Here is a 22,223-nt window from a genome sequence, read left to right as displayed (position 1 = left end):
GAAAGAAGAGGAAAATTGTTTACATAAACCAAAAAACAAATCCAATCAAAAATACGCGCACTAACCATACATGCACTCTATACCTATACATACATAAAGAAATATGAAAAGCACCTCAAACAATGTTACTGTAACGGGCCTACATAAAGCCGTCCACAAAAGGAAGAAAAAAGGAGTTATCCACATGCATGTTGGGTGGAGAGAGAGGGTGAAAGACATGTTTCTCGAGGGGACACTCTCAACTAATCAATTCCATAGGTTCAAAATTCTGCCCTTAAACTACGACACCCAAGGACTTGTCCCTTAGTATTGTTACCATTCGAATATTTTTTTTAAAAAATGTGATGCCAACATATGTATGATGCCTTGAAAGGCATCTCACGACCATTCTATACATAACCTACACGGGAATATTAGTCATCTTTATTTAAATAATTTAAATACATGTCTCTATACTAAGTGTGTTCTGTTTGTTCAGTGGTTTCTCAAATTACTCAACTTTAGGGGTCAGCTCCTCTCCGGTCGTACGTGGGAAGGTCTGACAGCAATCTGCGAACTGTAATGGGGTTTTCTCCATGGGCTGTCAGCTTTTACACGGGCTTTGCCAGTTTTCCCACGGACTCTGCCAACTTTCCCACGGGTCCTGCCAGCTTCCCCACAGGTTCTGCCACCTTTCCCATGGGCTCTATCAGCTTTCCTCACACCATCGTATATAAGTGAAATGTTCTTGATGTCGGTTCCGCAGATGAATTCATGCCAAATGACGCACAAGATTATGCTGATTAAAAACTTGTAATTCTTAACGTTTTGAATCCTTTACGCTGATTGGCTTAAGACCGGATCCTATGTAAAATAATCGACCGAAAAGAATAAATCAACTATATCTCTACAACCCATTAGGGTATATCATCGCAAGTCGCTTTAACGAAATTTAAGTGGAATAGAAAAAATGAGAAATCTCTTATTTTCTTTCTGTGTGAAATGAGCTTAACATATGTACGCGTACAAGGTTAAATTTAAGCCATACTGATACATGATAATTAATTGAGCCATAATTTACAGCAAAGCTACACGTCATGCTTATATTTTACTTTAGATCAATTTATTTACGTCAGCATGCAGCCGTATCTATTTTTATTGAAATGTTGATTTTCAGTCATTGCTAAGAATTGAATATGTTAAGAAGTCGCAATTTATAATCGGTAAATCCGGGTGCATTCCGTTACACAATTTCTGTGACTTAGTTCATTAACTGTATTTTGGCGATCGCAAACTAAGTTTAGTCCTTGGATGGGATCCACGACAGAGGAAATGATAGTATTAAAATGGGAGAAAATGGCATGTTTAGTGCTTTGTCCCATTATTTAACCACGATGAAATTGCTGTTCTTGGCTCCAGTTTTTATTCAGAGTAATTCAGTTTAGACACTCTAAAAGGAAGCCTACTGGTGTTCGATTGTCATGGCGAAAACCGTGTGGGTCGAAATTTCGACTTTCTTCTGTCTTTCCTCGATACTTTCATACTATTTTATATTTTAATTATCAAAATTTAACTTTGTTTCTCGTAATTTTGACTTTATTTCTCGAGCACAACGAACCTTGTAGATACCAACTATTTCAGTAACAATATCGTGCACATTTTTGTACAGCGTACGGAATGGATGCTATATGACTGTATTACATCTCGGTTGAGAAAAAGCCATGATGTATTCACCTGGCATGATTGAATATCGATTAATCATCCTGCAAAAGCGTCTCAGAGAAACATTTTAGACCAGTTAATGACTTCTTTAGTGAAATTGGTGCCTTGAGTCACACAATGATAATCAGTATGTCTAACGGTATTTTCAGGTACAAGTATGCAATCCTCGTGCTCGGAAATACCTATAAAACTCATGTTTAGCATTAATTAGACTGTTCTTGGTTGAGGCTTGGTGCATAAACTATAGAAACTTAAGAATCGATTTCCAGTGACAAAGTTGTTGATAAAAAAAGACATAAAATAAAAGTTTCATCTTACTTCCTAAAACTAACAGATATACCCTTGTTTCGGGTGAAGCACAAACAGTGTGCTTTGATGCGTTTATAAGTGGGATTGTGCGTGGGGATGGAACGTGCTGATTAGCATTTTATAATTAGTCTGTGTCAAGGTATCGTTAGGTAAAAATCATCCTTATACACGACATGACCGCTAAGTCCTCATTAGCAGTAATTAGGCCACCCTTGTGCATAGAAATTTAGCCCAAAATAACAACCCTTGACACCTTCCTCAGTACAAAATTGGAACATAAGAGTTAGCATTTTATAATCAACATATCTCAAGGTATTTATAATAATATTTCCTAATTTAGGTAATTAGGTATGCCACTTGCTAAGCTTGCAACAATCTGTTCTTATTATCTCTTTTGAAATAGTTTAACCAGTTCTTGCAGTTACTGCATCCTGGGACTGTTGTAGTAATTCCAGCTACATCGAGCGGCATTAAGATACATGTAGCAAGGCTACATACACAGTGTGTGCACGTAGGTTAGCGTTTTAGTATCGAAGACTTGAACAAAAATGGAAGAACTTGTCTGGCTTCCGTTGTCTAAAAGGTGATTTTATAAATAATGATGGGAACGAAGACGGTCTAATAATTCACTCCACTGCAAAATCATATAGAAACCTTCGATAACTGAAAAATATTTAGCATTGTTTAGGCTAAACATTGGTGCCGGTACACATCTGTATGCCGATGCAATACCTTCAGTGTAGACTCCTTCGGTTATTGGCTGAATCCCGAAAAATTAAAATATTTTCAGTCGTACATGACCACCAAGAGTCATAATGACTGTGGGTTCTTGTGGCAGGGTAAGTCCATTCCGCCACATTGCTTCCGACACTGAAGTACCATGCCGAAAACGCCACACATGCCACCCCACCCAGTCACATTATACAGACACCGGGGAAATGGAAACCAGTCCTGTTTCCTTGCTCTACCCTCTGAGTCCTGAGTGCCAAGCTATGACGGCAACAAGTACCACGTTTAAGGTCTTTGGTATGACCCGACCCGGGTCACACTTCGAGGCGCATGTTCAAACCATTAGGCCACCGAAGTAGTCCATCCACAGACGAGACATTTCGCTAGATACAGACGATGTAACTGACACGGAGGATTGAGAGTGACATTCTGTGAAGAAAGTGAGGTCGCAGGCTCGAATGCAGGTGCAGCTATAGTTCTGCCCTGACATTGGTTTGTGACCAATTTGTTGCGCACTTGGTAAAGGCCAGTTACTTGCTCAGGCTACCCTGGTTTCCTCCATCCACAAATTTGTTCAACGTCGTAGAAGTGAAGGGGTCTCCAGTTAAACATCAATCACTGAGTGAGTGTGTGTTTGGGGTTTAACGTTGTACCTAACAATTTCGCAATCATATGACGACGAATGAATCCTTAGAGTGCATGTAATGTGTCTACTTGCTGCAGGACGGATTTCCACCGCTCTTTTATCTAGTGCTGCTTCACTGAGACGCCTTACCGAAGGCAAGTAAGCCACACCGCCTGAGCCATTATACTGATACGGGTCAACCAGTCGTTGTACTATCCCCTTCACGCTGAATGCCAAGCGAGGAAGTTACAACTTCCTCTTTTAAGGTCTTAGGTGTGACTCGACCCAGGATTGACCCTTGATCTACCGCATCCGAAGCGGACGCTTGACTTTGAACAACCAGTCAGGTATTTATAACTAAATAAATATATTCTACGTACATAGGTGTATTAATTTTCTCGAGACAATGATCTCTGTTTATATATGTTTAACCATAAAGTTAATAACCACTAACTATAATAAGTAGACTATTACCCCCATTGATAGATTTTAGTTCCGAGTACAAATGACACTGAAGCAATATACATATACATGTCGGTGTCACCATAGTTCCATGGTGTCAGATTTAGTGGTCAGTTCATGGTTCTCGTATGAAACAGCACTACAAAGCATATGTCGTCAAGTAACCGGAAGTAAGCCTACGTGGTCATGTAAACCGCTTAATGTTCGTCTGAACTCTAAAAAATATAAACAACAACTTAGTATCACGCAAGATACAAACTTCTTTCACGACCCTTTTCGTTTACGATCTTTAAGAGTCTAGACCAAACTAGTCCGAGATTGCTCTGAAATTTTGTTCAGCCAAGAATGGTCACAAACCAATGTCAGAGTGCGCTCCATTTAAAAACCTGTTACCTGCAACTGTCAAATGTCACCAAGGAATTTCGGGTCTAGGAAATAATCTATCGACGTTGTGCTTGCCGCGAGATAAATCGACAGACGAAAACAGTAAGCAACATAAGTGTTTTCAACTTAAAGCCGTGGTGACCTATTTGATGCATAATTTTTAGTCGAACAAGTTTTTTTGCAAACCAGGCTCTACCATCGACACACGGTTATTCCTCCTCTAATATAACGACGTCCATTGTTGTAAACTTCGTTCATGACGTCATACAAGCCTGGGTCTAACTCTTCAATCCTTTTCCGGGAATCGATTTCTGTAGAGCAAGGTTGTTCTCCACAGATATTCATCCCACCTGTGCAGAAAATGCCAGTTTTACTATATGTAAAAAATACATGAAAGTATTAATTCAAGAAACAACGAGGGTATAAACAGGCCTACGCCATGAAACTACCCACATTCACTTTTATTTACGAAAGGACTAATAGCTAACTAATAATGATAAATATCCATCAACAAATATAGAAATCGTCCAACCAATGAATACACTATCCAATCAGCCGTGAAAGCAAACTAGATCGTCAACCATTCCGCCAACCAGCCAACTAGCACGTAAACTGGCCAGTCAATTAATCAGCCAGGCAAGTACGTGCTTAACAAAATAGGCAATCAGTCAACCAACCAGATACCTAACCAATGAGTTTGCAAAAAAACAATCATTTAGTCAACAAATAAATAAGCAAATCAGTCAACCAGTCAGCCAGCCAACTATCCAGCCAGCCAACCAGTTCTCCAGTCACCAAACAGACAACCTTCCATCCAGCCAACCAGTTCTCCAGTCACCAAACAGACAACCTTCCATCCAGCCAACCAGTTCTCCAGTCACCAAACAGACAACCTTCCATCCAGCCAACAAGTTCTCCAGTCACCAAACAGACAACCTTCCATCCAGCCAACCAGTTCTCCAGTCACCAAACAGACAACCTTCCATCCAGCCAACAAGTTCCCTAGTCAACAAACAGATAACTCTCCATCCAGCCAACTAAAGCCTGTCAACCAGACAGTCAGTGATGTACCCGGTCACCAATTCAGTCAATCTCACCAAAAACGGATTTTCTCTCACCTGTTGTTAAATCTGTCAATCGTGTGGAAGCAAACCACGTGAGCGACGCCTGCAGGAAATAGTCGGAGGCGCTGCGCATGGCTGTAGAGCTGACCCAGATATTGGTGTCAAGGGCGGTCTGGTAACTTTGGTACAACTGAAACAGCGAAGTAAACACTCTAAAACGTAACGATCCTTAAGACGTATTTCTGCAAAGATTTTACGGTTTGACATGTGGTATGCAGTGTTATCTCAGCTAGACAATCATAAGGAAGATTATATCCCAGCACGCGCTATCGCTGGGTAATTAATTTAATTGGGCAATATCCACAACATCCAAATGTGTATAGTGACCCAAGTATGTTGTGATACACAAGTATTTTTCACATACCATGTCGATCTAGTTCCTCAGTGGAGGAAACCGGACTGTCCAAAGCAAACCACTGGGTTTTGGCAAGCAACTGACGAACTTTTCATCATGTGGCTCAACCATTTCATCGATCTTACAGGCGCTGTAAATTAGTTTGCTACCAGGGCCACCAGTTAACTGACATCAATGCCTTGAGAGCGGTTTAGAAGCAGTTGATATAGATATTTCCCTGTCCAAGAATGAAATTGGAATGCGGCACACTCGGTCACAACACACTCCCACTATTCAAATAAACTGATACAGCGTTAAAGACTAATCGTATAAAAATGTAAAATAAAACAGATTTTTTTATGGGTATACACATTATCGTCTCTCCAAGTACCGACGTTCTTTGCCTTTCCCGGGTTTCAATTTCGATCACACTCCGTACTCCCTAAATTACATGTTTCAGCCACTATACGCAGGTTTCAAGAACTGCAATTTTCGGCCACATTTCAATTCTCCTCAAAGTGCGGGATTCAATTACTGTCCAAGTTTTAACAACTGCAAGTTTGGACACACTTCCATACTCCTCAGAATGCATGTTTCAACGACTGCCCATGAATCAAGAACTGCAATTTTCGGCCACATTTCAATGCTTATCAAAATGCAGGATTCAACGGCTGGCCCGGTTTCAACCACTTCAACTTTCGACCAGAATTCCACACTCCTCAGAATACAGGATTCAACAATTAATTGGGTTCCATCCACTGCAATTTTCGGCAACATTTTGCACACTTCTCACAGTGCAGGATTCAACGACTGCCTAGGTTACATCCACTTCAATTTTCGACCAGACTTCCACAATCTTTACAATGCAGGACTCAACGACTGCCTAGGTTTCATCCACTTCAATTTTCGACCAGACTTCCACAATCGTTACAGTGCAGGATTCAACGACCGCCCAGGTTTCAACCGCTGCAATTTTCGTTCACACTTCCATACTACCCACTGTGCGCATTCCGTCATATTATTGAATATCTCATGTTTATTTATTTAATTATTTATTTATTTATTTGACTGGTGATTTACGTCGTACTTTTCACGTGTACATTTCACTTATACAGCGGCGGCCAGCATTGTGGTGGGCGGAAACGGGGCGGAAACGAGGCAGAGCCTGGGGGAAACCCACGACCATCCGCAGGTTGCTGGAAGACCTTCTCACTTACGGCAGGATATCTCATGTTAGATGAGTATTCATTTATATTCCTGTCATATATAACTTACCGCTTGTGAGGTTCCTGGCGGTAAGAGATTCCCGGTGATTTGGCATATCTCAGATACGAGCAGATTCAGCAGACCAAACTGGGGATCGTTGAACAGGTCCCGGTCACAGTTGAGGTTCTGGGAGGCAACTAAAACCCGGGGGCCACCGTAGACCCACTGGGTGTCAAACTTGTCGCCGGTTTCTATGCAAGTCTGGCTACACTCGGCATCACAACGACCTGGGGAGAGGATAATTAGGTATTTTTATTTTAATTTTTTATCAACTGCAGGAAACAGCTGTCTGTCTGTCCGTCCGTCAATTAGTACGTTTCTTGATCGGTTATAATTTGGACATTTTGGATCTCTTAACATGGGCCTTAACAAATTTGTCACTTCTATGCAAGACGGAACATGATCTTTCTATGCAAGACGGAACATGATCTTTCCATGCAAGACGGTACATGATCTTTCTATGCAAGACGGACAATGATCTTTCTATGCAAGACGGAACATGATCTTTCTATGCAAGACGGAACATGATCTTTCTATACAAGACGGAACGTCTTCTAAGCATGGAGGAAGCTGTTTTATATCGTTTGACCCGTTCTTGTATCCCAAACTGACATGCCGTCATTAGGCCGCCGGCCCTGTGGGTACACTTACCAGCACACTGCGGAGTGTCCGCTTTTGCCGTGTATTCTGGGAATGCACTGGGCAGGTCCTGTCTGTGGACAAACACGCCCACTGACATATTCTGACTGAGCGCCCGGAAAAGTGGGCGGGGCATAAAGCGGGTCAACAGGTACACCAATCGGGCGGCCTGTCAACAGATTGATGGATCAGATGATTGACTGGTCAATTATTAATTGACTTCTGATGTGGTTTATTTATCAAAATAGACTGTGCTATTTTCACTCTTGTTTGCTAAGTTTATTTGTTTGATTTTGAATATTCACGAAATTGCTTGTTTCGTCACTGGGTACACAACCTGGCTGCATTCAGCTCTATTGTTACAAAGAGCTAAAATGCGAATCTCGTTTTAGACAAAAAAATCAGAGTTGTATTTTCAAACAATATATTTGAGGCTTTTGCTTTTGTAAAAACAGTATTGAAGTAGGTCGAATCATGTGATCTTCCTACGAGCCTGCTATCGCACTTTCTGTTCTTACATAGACCCCTATGTACATGTACGTTATGACCTGTAACAGTCACCGCGTACGATTTATTTCATTATTTGACTGGTGTAACTGATAGACAGCTAATAAACCCAACAAATGACAAAATAACAATAATACATGTATATGAATTCTTACCTCTGCCCTGTTTATTATTTCACTGGGCACATCATACAACGTGCTGGATACCTTCATATCATTATCTTGAACGGTGAACATTTACCATCCCAATTTAACAGTTACATATTCGTGAATTCTTAAACTTACCTTGTCCAATAAGTTATTAGGTACAGACAGCGTACTGGATACTTGGATGCTTATCTCGTCAGGGTTATAGACCGGCGCGTACCCACACTGGCTCACCCAGAGGTACTTGAAAAATATCGAGGTTCCCAGAGGTCCGGCCTGGCGCTTAGCCAGGGTGTGTGCGTCAGAGAAGGATCCACGGGCTGAGAGGCTCTCCACGAACGAGGACGGTGAAAGAGCAGAGGCGATTCCAAGGCCACCTGTTCATGAGGATATTTATTTTTTCATTTATTTGATTGGTGTTTTATGCCGTACTGAAGAATATTTCACTTATACGACGGAGGACAGAATGTTGTTGGGAGGAAATCAGACAGATCCCGTGGGTAAACACAGGACAATCCACAGGTTACAGACAGACCCAGAAGTTTGTCTATGACAGTAGTTACATTATATGAGTAAATGGTACTGTGTGCGAAACACTGCTATATGTGAAACTGAACTCAAGTAGATCATTCCCTCGTGGCCTCGTTCTATCGTTTCGCAGCCTCGTTGCAGTGCCGCGCAGCCTCCTGTCATTATTTTATTGTGTTGCATGATTCACATCCTCGTGGCACTACTTTGCAACCTCGTATACCTTTGCATCGTAGTATTGTGACATTTCTGTCCAGTCTCATACTATAGCTTCGGAGCTATAGCTTGGCACGATCGTACTTGTCATATAGCTTCGTTAAAATGTTCGTTAAAAGCGCTTGTTTTACCAATGAGATGTGCAAATCTGTGCGTCACAAATGGGAAGCTTGGGCAATAACTTGCCAGAGGTCAGTGGTTTCTTCCACACATAAAACTAACTACCATCGCGTAAGTGATAAATTCTCGAGTGTGCCATTAAACAATAACCAATCAAATCTTCAGTAAGTTTGAGACCATATGTGTCACATGTAAAGTACGTGATAACAGATTCACTCACCTGAAACGTAAATACATATATTTATGGTAGAAAGAAACCGGACAAAGCCCACGACCATCCGCAGGTTGCTGAAAGACCTTTCTACCAACAAGTTCATGTATAGGTTCAAAGTTTAAATTCAGGAAAAAGGGAGATACTTTGAAATGTAAAATATAATTAAAATGTTCATTACTTACACATCATAAGGACCAACAAATCCCGGTACAACTTCATCCTGGTATCAATAATTCGTGCTTTACGCCTCTTTAGATAAATAACTTCACGCAGATGCAGTAAATGTACGAGTCACTTCAACACAGTTACTCCAATCTGTTGAAACATAAAACAAAAATGATATCAAAAAAAAAACTTACATCATTAAAAGGGTCTCAAATTTACATAAATGTTTTAAACGTCTTTGTCTTTGGTCATGATGTGAGGGATTACGTTTTATCCTGAAATCTTCAATTAAACTGTTTACTTAATATTTTTTCTGACGACAGATGATGGATCCATCCCTGATTTTAAGATAATATCTGAACATTTTTTTTACGTCATTGCGTTTTTAAGTATACAAAGGTTCGTCTGTAGTTATGTGAGTGATCACAGTTATGTTGTGATGTGAGACTATGTGAAAACATCAGTGCATGCAGTGACTGAATGGTTACCGAGGTTATGTCATAATTCTCAATGGGGAAGAGGGGGTTGGGTGTGTGTGTGGTGTGTGTGGTGTGTGCGGGCGCTTGCCAGTTCTCACTGGCAACCATCGAAATGTGATTTTTACTTTTTTAAAAAATATATTTGCTCTGAATAAAATGCAACAATCAACTATTTGGTCTATGCTGAATAGGCTGAGGCAGAGTGACGTCACCGATTTTTTCAGTCATTTAAACACACACTAGCATTTGTATTGTCACATTTTCAGCAGGTCGTACTCATATATCTCCGATATATATGTATATAGCAATCAGACCATGAAACAGTCGGGGACGTCACTGAGTTTCATCTTATTCAATGCTGCCCAGAACCGCAGAGCTCAAATATTTATTTACCTTTTTTTTCACTTTAAAGAAATGTTTAACAATCACGAAATCCATACATCGAGTCAGCAAGAAATTGCCATTTAGATAATGCATACATTGCTTAAGCGTGGTCTATATACATTTTAAAAGATTTTGGCAAGAAAGGTAGCAGGTTCGAATCCATCTCTAGGTGGTTCTTTTTTAAGTATCTGTGTGGGGAGGTGCAATTATTTCCTCAGGGGTGCACAATTTCCTCAACCCACAAACATAACAACCGTCGCATAATATGAATACAGTATTCGTGAGTATAATGCAGATTTTCCGACCACCATGTTCAGTCAGGCCTCAGTATATCAGTATCATTTTACGCGAATTAACATTCTGTTATGTTTTCATACAGGCATGCATATAAATGCGAATCCCCCGTTAGCCCGTCTGCAGACAGTTATATTTAGACCTGTATAAAGTCTAAGCAATAAAGATTATAAGACTATAAGTCGGCATATGCTAGTCACGACCAAATAGTTCGTCAAGATTCTCCGATAAGCAAAACGCCAAGTCGTTTATTCTTCAACTATAACCTAGGCCATATACCGCGTGATATATCCGACTTAATCCAGTCTCGTCATAGGCTTAAAGTTAACGCTTGAATCCCTTGGGTGCGAGCGATTTGTTCAGCGTTCAAAACAATTAAAATATGCAGTCACACTCTATTGGGTTTAAGTACTTGCACTTCAGACATATATGCCGTGTGTCACCTGAAATGCACAACTCCATTAAACGAATACCACTACAAATGGATTTCTGTGTTTCGGTTTTATTAAATCATATTCTCGAATAAATTTAATTTCGGGGGCTTAATACAATAATAGTGAGTGTATTGCGTTGAATTAGCAGAGAAATAAGACGTCAGAATGAAGTACGTCTCACTGGAAAATATCATAAAAGATTGTGTCTAAAATTACCTTCATTTATTTCTTAAACTCCGTTTCAAAATCGAATGCAGATAACCATTTGAATTCTAAGGCGAGCTGTATTGACCATATTGGGGGCCCCCGTGGCCGAGGGGATTAGCGCGCCAGCGCGGCGCAATGACCCAGAAGCCTCTCACCAATCAAGTCAAGCTCACGCTGTCTCCCTCCCGGACGTACGTGGGAAGGTTTTCAGCAACTTACGGATGGTCGTGGGTTTTCCTCGGGCTCTGCCCAATTTCCTCCCACCACAACGCTGGACACCGTCGTATAAGTGAAATATTCTTGTATACGGTGTAAAACACCAATCAAATAAATAAATAAATAAATATTGACCATATTAATAATTATGTATGTCGCCAAAATACGGGAATCAGTCAGTCCAAAAAAAAATATTAAGTAAAAAATAATAAGTAAAAGTATGTCCCGATATAGCTTTTAATAGCCTTTATACTGATGCTTATTTCAGTTTACGTTTGTTACCCCTTTCAGGACAGTATTTCCTATACAAACTACCCCATGGAGCTACAACTATCCCCGTGAATACTGCAAGGTGAAACAAAACGGTTGGCTCCCAGACAGCTTCTTTAGTTCCAACAAATTCTTTTTCCACACCCCTTTGTCAACGTATCAGTTCAGATCACAAGCAGAAAGTATTTACATACACTTCGAAAGTCCATATACACAAACAGCGTAAAGGTGAATCTATGGCTTTGGGATGACAAACAGGGCTTGACGGTTTACGATTTACCTTGAGGCAATGCGTACATTAACATACGCCATTCATTGACTACAGAGGTTTTTCAGTGCAAGTGAGTAAAATCACTAAATACATCAAGAAATGCAAGGTCTGAGAGGTCTTTTAGATCCATTTTCGTATGCTCTGTCGCTTATGACATGTCCGAATTACACATTTCATTATCAAATTATAGTTAAGCATGGCACCAAACACGAAATAACATATATATACACGTACCTGTATATATATTGAGGGTGAAAATATAAATGATCAAACGAGAATAACTGTAAGTTGAACAAATTAGGACTGCCAACACAGATAAGTATCTCTAAAGTGCATTTCTGATTTTACCATATATATATACAGGAACAGTGGACATAAGTATAAATATGAAAATAATAATACCATACATATAATATAACAGATTAGTATCTAGTACAAGAATATATTTTAGCTAAATCTTTTCAACAGATTCAAAGGCATTCAGAGTAACGCATATAAATGGCAGGTAAACAAGATTTATCGAGATGAGAATAAAGACTACATTTGAAAACTGGCTTAAGACTTGGTTGAATAAGTGTAGGCCAGGGCACGTGGCTGTTTAGTCATGACAGGGATAAGTTCTACACAGTATAATTATTTATCCGTAGTTTTATTATATATATCCTCTGTTTGACCACGTTCAGGTTTACCTATGGGAAATCCTTTGCGAATAAAGAGACTACATAAAGGAGACTATAGCATCATGTCAGTAAAAGCCGAAGCGCAAATAGCAAGAGATGGAATCGAACGCGCGACTGAAGGATGGAATTCTGGTGGTCTTACTGGTATACTAGACCGTTGAGCTTAGAGTTGCTCCAATGTAAATAGAACTTAGCCCGATGTTAACTTTACTTCAAACTAAATGCCATCTTCTTTGTGTCAGGATGAAAGTGGCGTTAATTTTTAAGCCTGACTTAACTTTAATACACTTTTAGACAAGTGATCCTTGGTCGGGCATTTATCATGGTACATCCACGAGCTGTGTATACTAATACTAATATGCGATACTGACATACATATTCATTTACCTTAGTGTGGATTATCTCTCATTCAAATGTCCTTGTATTGATGCATTTACGCGCTAGGAATTGCACTAGCGGTCAAGCTGATCTGACCACTGATGTACAGTAAGGACACAAAATCTTTATGTGATATAAAATTCATGTATTCTGATGAATTCCATTTCTGCTCAAAACGTTTGACATTGAAGAGTTGCTCATTATTCTCGGTATATCAAGGGACAATTTATTTATTTATTTTATTGGTGCTTTACGCTGTACTAAAGACTATTTCACTTATACGATGGCGGCCAGCATTATGGTGGGAGGAAACCGGGCCGAGCCGTCTCACATACGGTACTGCCTGAGAGGAAGCCAGCAAGCAGGGCGCGATAAATTACAATGTTATGAGTATCGTGATGTCGCTAAGCGCGAAAACTCTAGTGTAATTATCACAGATGCAGCCAAGTCGATTTGAACAGAAGAATACTGCTTATAGTATATATAAAGACGAACCTATAGCATTTCCTTTCACAAAATTATCCGTATGACGGGAATATACCTGCCAAAGCATTTTCCAGGTCATGATGGTTTTGCTTTTAAAGAATAATGGCATGAACACGACATATACGAATGTTTAGACATACATATATAATAGTAAGTAAAATAAAGGTATATTTTAGACCAGTGACCCCTGATGTATTGCAATCAACAGCACTGCATTTTTTAAACCTAATTCTGCTGAAGACATGGTGCTAGAGGTCGTGTAATTTGCTACTATTTACACATTAACTTCAGCAGTTAGAATAAAACCCTGACAGAGGTTAACTGACAAGAGGCCGTATTTCGCCGGATACGTGTGACCATTTGCCAGCTATCACACTGTCGTCGTTGATCTGGTTTAACTATCTATGCTGTTTACGTCTTTTGTTATAACTGGTCCAAGTCTGGTTCTTCGTATCCATGAAATCTATATTAAGAAAACCGATGAAATTGTTTCATTCAACAATATTAACATCACACAAATTTCTCCACATGAGTATTAAAGTGCGTTACTTACCTTTACCGGCTAATTAAATATACCTGTTCAAAAGGATGCAGACACATGTACGAGTATAAAGTAGACGTAAACAGAAATAGTGGTGTCCTGTAACATGTCTGTCACTCTCCAAGTATCACAGCCTAGCTCTGACATTCTGACAGCCTTCAAGCCTGCCTTTCCATATACCTGTTCATTGTATGCCTCAGGGTAAAGTGAGCCATCTATCGTTGTAGGGAACGGTTGAGCGATGATGTCATTCAAGGCTCTCTGACTTCTCCCATTTCAGCCACGCTGTGAGAAAGAACTCTTTCAATAATGATCGCCATTTTTGAAAGTCCTCTGAACGGTTAGCGCGGAAAGATTTATGTCCCTTCGTTCAAGATGGCTACTATTTTTTCCAGGGACACTATATACGGCGATTGCGTAGATACAGTGTAAATATGACGTCTTTTTGTTTGCTATCGCAAAGTTTGTATAAGTTGTCGCAAGAAATCCATGAAGTTTTAAACTATTCAAGTAAAAACCAGAATGAAATAAAAGTAGGAATCAGAAAGGAAAGGAACCATTTATTACGAAATGGAAGGGTTGTGAGATTCAATGTCTGCCTTTTCTTCATGAGTTAATCTGATATGTTTTATGTGCTGTTGCGATATTGCTTGTAACCTCAGCTTTTAACCACCATTATAAAGGAATTCAAAAACTTCTTAATTCTGCATTCTGAAATATAAATTTCATCAACCCAGACTGTTCCAGATACAATCACAATACAGGATATACAATCAGTTATGGAAACTGTGAAATAACGTTGAAAGTATGTGTGTAAAAAAAAAATCTCGGTATTCGATAGCCCACTTTATGACCCTCAATATTACACGGTAAACCCGTCCAGCCTGTTCTTAGCTCATTTCCATATCGACCGTCCAATCCGCCCCATTTGTTTTTCCCTCCTGTCTGTAAACCGCCAGAGGGGATTCTCTATTACAAACATCGGAATGCGCCCGCCAGAATCTCTAAGACATATCCTCCGCGGATCAAAACAAACGTAAGGCTTATACCTGTCATGTCTGCCTACAAAGGGCGGGTAAATCGATGAGGCAGTGTGGACTTTTGGGTGTAGAGGGTATATATGGAATAAACTTAGGGTATCCCAGAAATGCGTTAAACGTAACATGTTAGATTATTTTTTGGTCTAACTTTTAAAAATGTTTGTTTATTAATTTGATTTGAAGAAGAAGCCAGTCTGAGCTGGACTTAAACTCAACGGCATTGGTGAGAGGTTTCTGGGTCATTGCTGACGCCTTGGCACGCTAACCACCTCGGCCACGGAGGCTCCAAGGTAAATAAATAAATAAATTTAAGTTCCGTCGTTACATCTTTGGTTTAGGTATCATGCACAAACGTATTATTAGTTTGTGAAACGAGTGAAGCCTTTTCAACGTACCATATCAACATTATTGTTATAATCTCTCTATGGGAATAACGAGCTAACCGATAACTTTATCAGAGTATAAATTAAACATAAGTGGATTATGGTCTGCTCTTAAGCAGTGATATCAGCGTGATATGTGGTGTGTGATCACATGTGACATGTAACCTGATGATGCAGAGATATCAGTATGATATTTGATGTGTGATCACATGTGATATGTAACCTAATGTCAATGCAGTGATATCCGTATGATATTTGATGTGTAATCACGTGATATGTAACCTAATGTTGAGGCAGTGATATCAGTATGACATTTGATGTGTAATCACATGTGATATGTAACCTAATGTTAAAGCAGTGATATCAATATGATATTTGATGTGTGATCACATGTGATATGTAACCTAATGTTGAGGCAGTGATATCAGTATGATATTTGATGTGTGATCACATGTGACATGTAACCATATGTTAAAGCAGTGATACCAGTATGATGTTTGATGTGTGATCACATGTGATATGTAACCTAGTGTTAAAGCATTGATATCAGTATGATATTTGATGTGTGATCACACGTGACATGTAACCTGATGATGAAGCAGTGATATCAGTATATTTGGTGTGAGGTCACATGTGACATGTAACTTGATGAAGAAGCAGTGATATCAGTATATTTGGTGTGTGATCACATGTGACATGTAACCTGATGATGAAGCAGTGATATCAGTATATTTGGTGTGAGATCACATGTGACATGTAACCTGATGATGAAGCAGTGATATCAGTATATTTGGTGTGAGATCACATGTGACATGTAACCTGATGATGAAGCAGTGATATCAGTATATTTGGTGTGAGATCACATGTGACATGTAACCTGATGAAGAAGCAGTTATATCAGTATATTTGGTGTGAGATCACATGTGACATGTAACCTGATGATGAAGCAGTGATATCAGTATATTTGGTGTGAGATCACATGTGACATGTAACCTGATGATGAAGAAGTGATATCAGTATATTTGATGTGTGATCACATGTGACATGTAACCTGATGATGAAGCAGTGATATCAGTATATTTGATGTGTGATCACATGTGACATGTAACCTGATGATGAAGCAGTGATATCAGTATATTTGATGTGAGATCACATGTGACATGTAACCTGATGATGAAGCAGTGATATCAGTATATTTGATGTGAGATCACATGTGGCATTTGAATTAAGGCTGAAGAGGAATATCATTTTGATGTTTTAACGCTTTAACAATGAAGACAATGATGCCATACAGCAATAATAACTGCATGAGTTTGAGTGTCCATTAATATGTAAACTTCGAAACATTTACATTTTGCTCTTCTGTCCTATCTTCTCCGTTTTCATGCGGAACCATGCGGACGATTAAAATGTAGCACTATCCCTGCAATAAGGAGTGTTTTAGCCGACAATAATTTTAACCGACTTAAGCATTATATTTTTACCCCGATCTTAAATCAGCTCTTGATAGAAGGCGACTAAACTCGACGTAAACTTAGATAATGTGATTAGCTGCGTGTCGTAGGTTATTTTTCGTAAAATATGTTCTTAAACATGTTGTCCACATACAGAATACAAATTACACTAATCTGATCTCGTCAATATGAAATGGACTGGGAGAATACATTTGATGTTAGTAGCGTCAAGACGTGCGTACATGTATTCGTCACAATATTTCCCAAGTTCTTTGGCAAATTAGTCTGAAACATGAACTGAAGTGAACAGTTTCAAATTTATTGCTACACAATTATTTTTTAAAACAGTTTCAACTTTATTGCTACACAATTATTTTTAAAAATTTCCATCTTTTGAAAGTTGTCGAAAGGGTCACCTACCCTAAAAAAACTCCGCCTAATTCAATCCTGATTTCAGATTCATTTATTATAAATGGATTCATTCGTTATCAGGAGTGGATAAATGCGTTAGACTTACGTAAAGGCGGTTAGTAAATTTCACTGGTTGTTTTGACATGTAAACTTTGTTCTGCGACAGGTATGTAGGTTCATAAATTTTCTGATAATTTTTAATGTATTAAATGTTTCCAGCTTCGTTTTCCTTTATTTACTTTTTTAGAGAATGTTTGCTGCGCCATAAAAAAGCATAAGTTTAAGTGGGATAAGATACAGTGGCCTTATCGGCCTTATCACATCTAAATGACTTCACATCACTCCAAAAGAATTTCTATTTGTCTACGGAACATTTTGAAAATATTTATTTTTTTGTGAATCATTGTGAGCTACCTCAAGATCATTGTAGTTAGATTTAATAGACATTCAGGTGCTCAAAATGAAGAGAACAAATTTTGACAAATATATTTACGCTCAAAAACCTACCTTATGAAATAGTGGAATTTTTTGGTAGCAAAAATGAATCAGTTTTTCTGGACACAGTTCTCTGTACCTTTCATTTGAGGCTCACATTATTTTTCACTTCAATGTCACTTTAAATTTACTGCCAAGATATCGCTGTGCTTTGTCCAATTCTCATGGCAAGATATCTATGTAATTTAGTATCTTTTGTCAACTGCTTTTAAACTTTTATAAGTGTGTTACATGGTACTATAAAATGTACAAATAAACTTTGTTTAATAAATTCCCACATATTATGTTTTGCCAACATCTCCCCTATTATATACATAATAGGGTCCATTACGTTCAGAATTCTTCAAAACGAGCGTAAATAGCATCACAATCGTATTTCAAGATGCAGTCTGCATAACGCTATCTTAATTTCTGATGGACATTCAGCCAAACCTCGTTTCACAAAGTTAAAACCGAATGGCACAGAACGTCGCGACTTTTAGGGACGAAGTGTTCTACATGTATATACTTTGACATTTAACATGTGGTGGTCGCTGCCGTCACCGTCTACAAGATAACACAGTTAATTTTGTCTGCCCCTAGAACCTATATTCTGGTAAAATTTAAGCTGACATGTTATCAAGGTGCTTTTACTAGTCTGTAGCTTATGCAGAGCCAGGTAAGTTGATGTCGTTTATGCGTTCTTGATTTATGGTAATATATGGCCTTATAATGGAACAGGAACAGGGGGCCTCCGTGGCTCAGTAGGTTAGCGCGCTAGCGTAGCGTAATGACCCACGAGCCTCTCACCAATGCGGTCGCTGTGAGTTCAAGTCCAGATCATGCTGGCTTCCTCTCCGGCCGTACGTAAGAAGGTCTGCCAGCAGCCTGTGGATGCTCGTGGTTTTCTCCCGGGCTCTGCCCCGTTTCCTCCCACCATAATGTTGACCGCCGTCGTATAAGTGAAATATTCTTGAGTACGGCGTAAAACACCAATAAAATAAATAAATAAATATAATATGTTATATGAACATATGTTCATTTCGAGGCTATCATAACGTACGCACTATCACAGTTTGCTGGCAGACTGCTCTAGTTACCAAGGCCCTACGAACAGAGACAGTGGGGATACTACAAATTCCTTGAAAAATCACAACCATGTTATGCTTTCCGACGTGGTGGTCAGGATAACCAAGTACATGTCGTACGTCTTCGGCATCGCATTCCAGTGAGGCAGCACTACAAATATGGCAACGTTTAGCCTGTTTAATCATTGACATTGACATTGACAGATAGTGCAGAAATGCAGAATATTGTTCCATGGGTTTTTTTTGACGTATTTTTCAGAAGCCATGAGTTTTAAGTATGTGTTGGTTCCGTTAATGCTGTTGCTTACCAATGAGTACGTTCTAGGAGAACCTATTGACAAAAATGCTACCAAGGAGACAAGGATCCTTTTCTATCGCCTCCAAAAGTTGGCCCAGAACCCTGATAAGATCATTTTTGGCCAGCAAAGGGCCACCCAGAATGGTATTTACGGATGGAAACCCCCTTATCGACACGAACATGCTGGCGGCTGGGCATACACTGTTAAGTATACTTTTATTTTCATGTGACTTGTTATAAAGCTAAAGATTGGGAAAAAAGACAGAAAAAGAAATGAGATTTTAATGCTAGTGGCTACAACGATACAAATTATCTTTAGTGGTTAAAAAGATAAAAGAAAGAAACCGTCCATTTCTAATGCATAGTCAAGCAGAGAAAGATTATTAGAGACAAGGCAAAATGTTCCTTGGACATCACTAGTTTTTGGCTACTTCTACATCGAGGTATAGTGTATATATATCAGATCCCCAAATCCAATTTCATTAACAAAGTCCAGGGCCCGGTTTCACTTCACTACCACAGCAACCAGTACTGTAGGCATTACGTCGTCGTGGTAGTTGCAAAGCTCTTAACGTTAAGAGAGCTTCGTGAAACTGGGCTCAGTTTCATTCATAAGTTTCATTAACAAAGTTAGCATCACACTTTGGGATTAGAGTCTGTGACATACCTGAACTGTGATTTGGATACTTGACTTACTGTTGAAAATACTTCATTGCTCTGCGGCTGCATGGGACTGACTTCATGACTAAGTCCACTTAGTTAAGTAAACTGCACCTAGCCAGGGGCTACTTAACACTAAGTACACTTCATGAAACCAACCCCTGGCCGTCATACAGATAAAGCAACAGAAAAGATAGCAATTAAGTTTAAGATGAGAGTAAAGCTTTATCTATTTTCTTTCAGCCAAAGATGAGTCACCAGCACCATGAGGATGAACTTTGTGACATAAAGTCAATGACAGGAGATTATCCCGGGATTATCGGATTTAACCTTGCTGACTTAGATACTAATGGGCTGGACATGATCTCGGAACTTGGCAAGCGAGCATACGCACGTGGTAACCTAATAGCGTTTCACATGGAAATGAGCAATCCTGTAACAGGTGGCCCGAACTTGATAAAACAAGACAGCGGAGAGGTGTTGCATACTGTCCGAAGAATTTTACCAGGAGGTGACAAGCACCAGAAGTTGCTGTCCATTTTAGACGCCCTTGCTGCGTTCGTTCACACGTTCAAGGACGACCAAGGCCATTACATCCCAGTTATCTTCAGACCATTTCACGAAAACAACGCAAAGTGGTTTTGGTACGGTCAAAACAACGCGGCGCAAAACACACCCGATGATTACACGAAGTTATGGCGGTTCACCGTGGAATACCTCCGCGACACGAAACAAGTCCATAACTTCCTTTACGTCTACGCTCCGAGCGACCAATATTTGGACTTCCATAAAGATGGTGCAGCAACGGCTTATCTGAAGACCTTTCCAGGGGACGCCTACGTGGACGTAATGGCGTTTGACGGCTACCATAACGTCTTTACTGACGCTTTAGTTCCTACGTACGTCCACCATGTTCATGAGCTAGTGGTCGAGGCAGAAAGACGCGGCAAAATACCAGCCATAGCTGAAATCGGTTTACAACACAACGGCATTGAGAAGAATCACAGCTTTTGGATGAACAGAGTTCTCTCCCCTATCAAAGCCAGTCCTGTCACCAGGCGGCTGGCGTACATTATGACCTGGACCAATAGATGCGCTCAGGCCTGTTCAATATGGTTGCCTTATAAAGGACATCCATCGGAAGCCGACTTTCTCCAGTTTTATCACGACAATATAACCGTCTTCAGTCGGGAAATGCCCGATCTGTATACATAAAATGCGGAAGTTACAGGTAGTGTGAGTTATTTTGTCACATTAATAGTCTGGACTTGAAGGTTGTTTCGAATGTGATACGAACACAGCCGGACACAAATGCGTGAAGCCGACATTACAATGGTCAGCCTGCACAGACATATTGCCCACACAAAGGTACCTAATGTTTTCACCGTAAATCACAGTTATATCGTTTGAATCTATAACATGACTATTAGATTACCAAGCACTAGATCCGATTATACAATTTAATTACTTAATACCAAATATAAAACCCAAAATTCCAGATACTGTGTTTTTATATATACGACTGTTTTCTTTAGATGGGAATGGATTTTTAGTGCCAAAAATGGGTTTAACGTTTGGCAACAATTCAAGACACGATTTCTGAAAACCTCCTTAATTACAGCCCACATTAACTATGAAAAATGAACTTTTCAACATGTAGCTGATATTCTTCAACACTGAAAAACAAATAATTGAAGGGACGTTCGAAACAACTTCACAATATCGGGAGTTTGCTTGAGATAAATGACACAACAGTACGATACTTAAATGAGACGAAAATTTAAATATCAATCAAATACCATGCAAAAGAGTGTGCATTTCCTCACAGGTGCATGCCATAAAAAATTCTAATATGTACCTCAAATTGATAAATTATAAATAAAGTGAGTGCCAAAATCCGCTGTGGGCAACTCCATTTTGCCAAAGAACTAGTCCTGAAGTCTTCTGTGTTAGGAGGAGAATTGCCGAGGTGCAGTTCGCACATTTCCGGTAGAATTTTTCTTCCCAGAAGGTAGCGAACAATACAGTTCGTTTTCCGCTTGACGATTGGGAATCCGGAATGTTGGATGTAGGTTCCGAGTTTACACGAACAAGCCGGCAGTTTTAACGACTCTCACTGGCTGAGAGGCAACACACCCCCAGTATAAATTACAAGGTGCTAAAGATGGAGGACGCGATGAACTCAGCGATTTATGCCAGCTTTGCCGTTTTTAGCTTTACATGTATGGCGAGGAAAAATGGCAAAATGATGCAGCAGGCACCACCAAATAGAAAAAAATGTGCTCTTTTCAGCCTATAGTGTCATG

The 22,223-nt window shown here is 39.6% G+C and overlaps 2 protein-coding genes across 2 annotated transcripts; one reads left to right on the top strand and one right to left on the bottom strand.

Moving 5' to 3' along the window:
- Positions 1-3,845: 3,845 nt before the first annotated feature.
- Positions 3,846-14,289, bottom strand: LOC135479650 (uncharacterized). The gene is made up of 7 exons (XM_064759546.1): positions 14,122-14,289; positions 9,487-9,619; positions 8,365-8,603; positions 7,586-7,742; positions 6,944-7,161; positions 5,329-5,464; positions 3,846-4,560 (listed from the first exon to the last, which is right to left on the bottom strand). Exons 2-7 carry the CDS (start codon positions 9,521-9,523, stop codon positions 4,403-4,405), a joined length of 945 nt encoding a protein of 314 aa, XP_064615616.1. The 5' UTR covers positions 9,524-9,619; positions 14,122-14,289; the 3' UTR covers positions 3,846-4,402.
- A 5,877-nt stretch (positions 14,290-20,166) lies between these two features.
- Positions 20,167-21,132, top strand: LOC135479828 (mannan endo-1,4-beta-mannosidase-like). Its single transcript, XM_064759732.1, has one exon. It carries the CDS (start codon positions 20,167-20,169, stop codon positions 21,130-21,132), a length of 966 nt encoding a protein of 321 aa, XP_064615802.1.
- Positions 21,133-22,223: the final 1,091 nt, after the last annotated feature.

The sequence above is a fragment of the Liolophura sinensis genome, chromosome 12 (genome assembly GCF_032854445.1).
Source record: "Liolophura sinensis isolate JHLJ2023 chromosome 12, CUHK_Ljap_v2, whole genome shotgun sequence".
Classification (NCBI taxonomy): domain Eukaryota; kingdom Metazoa; phylum Mollusca; class Polyplacophora; order Chitonida; family Chitonidae; genus Liolophura; species Liolophura sinensis.
The sequence above is the reverse complement of the archived record's forward strand: the minus strand, read 5'-3'. Positions and strand labels throughout refer to the sequence as shown.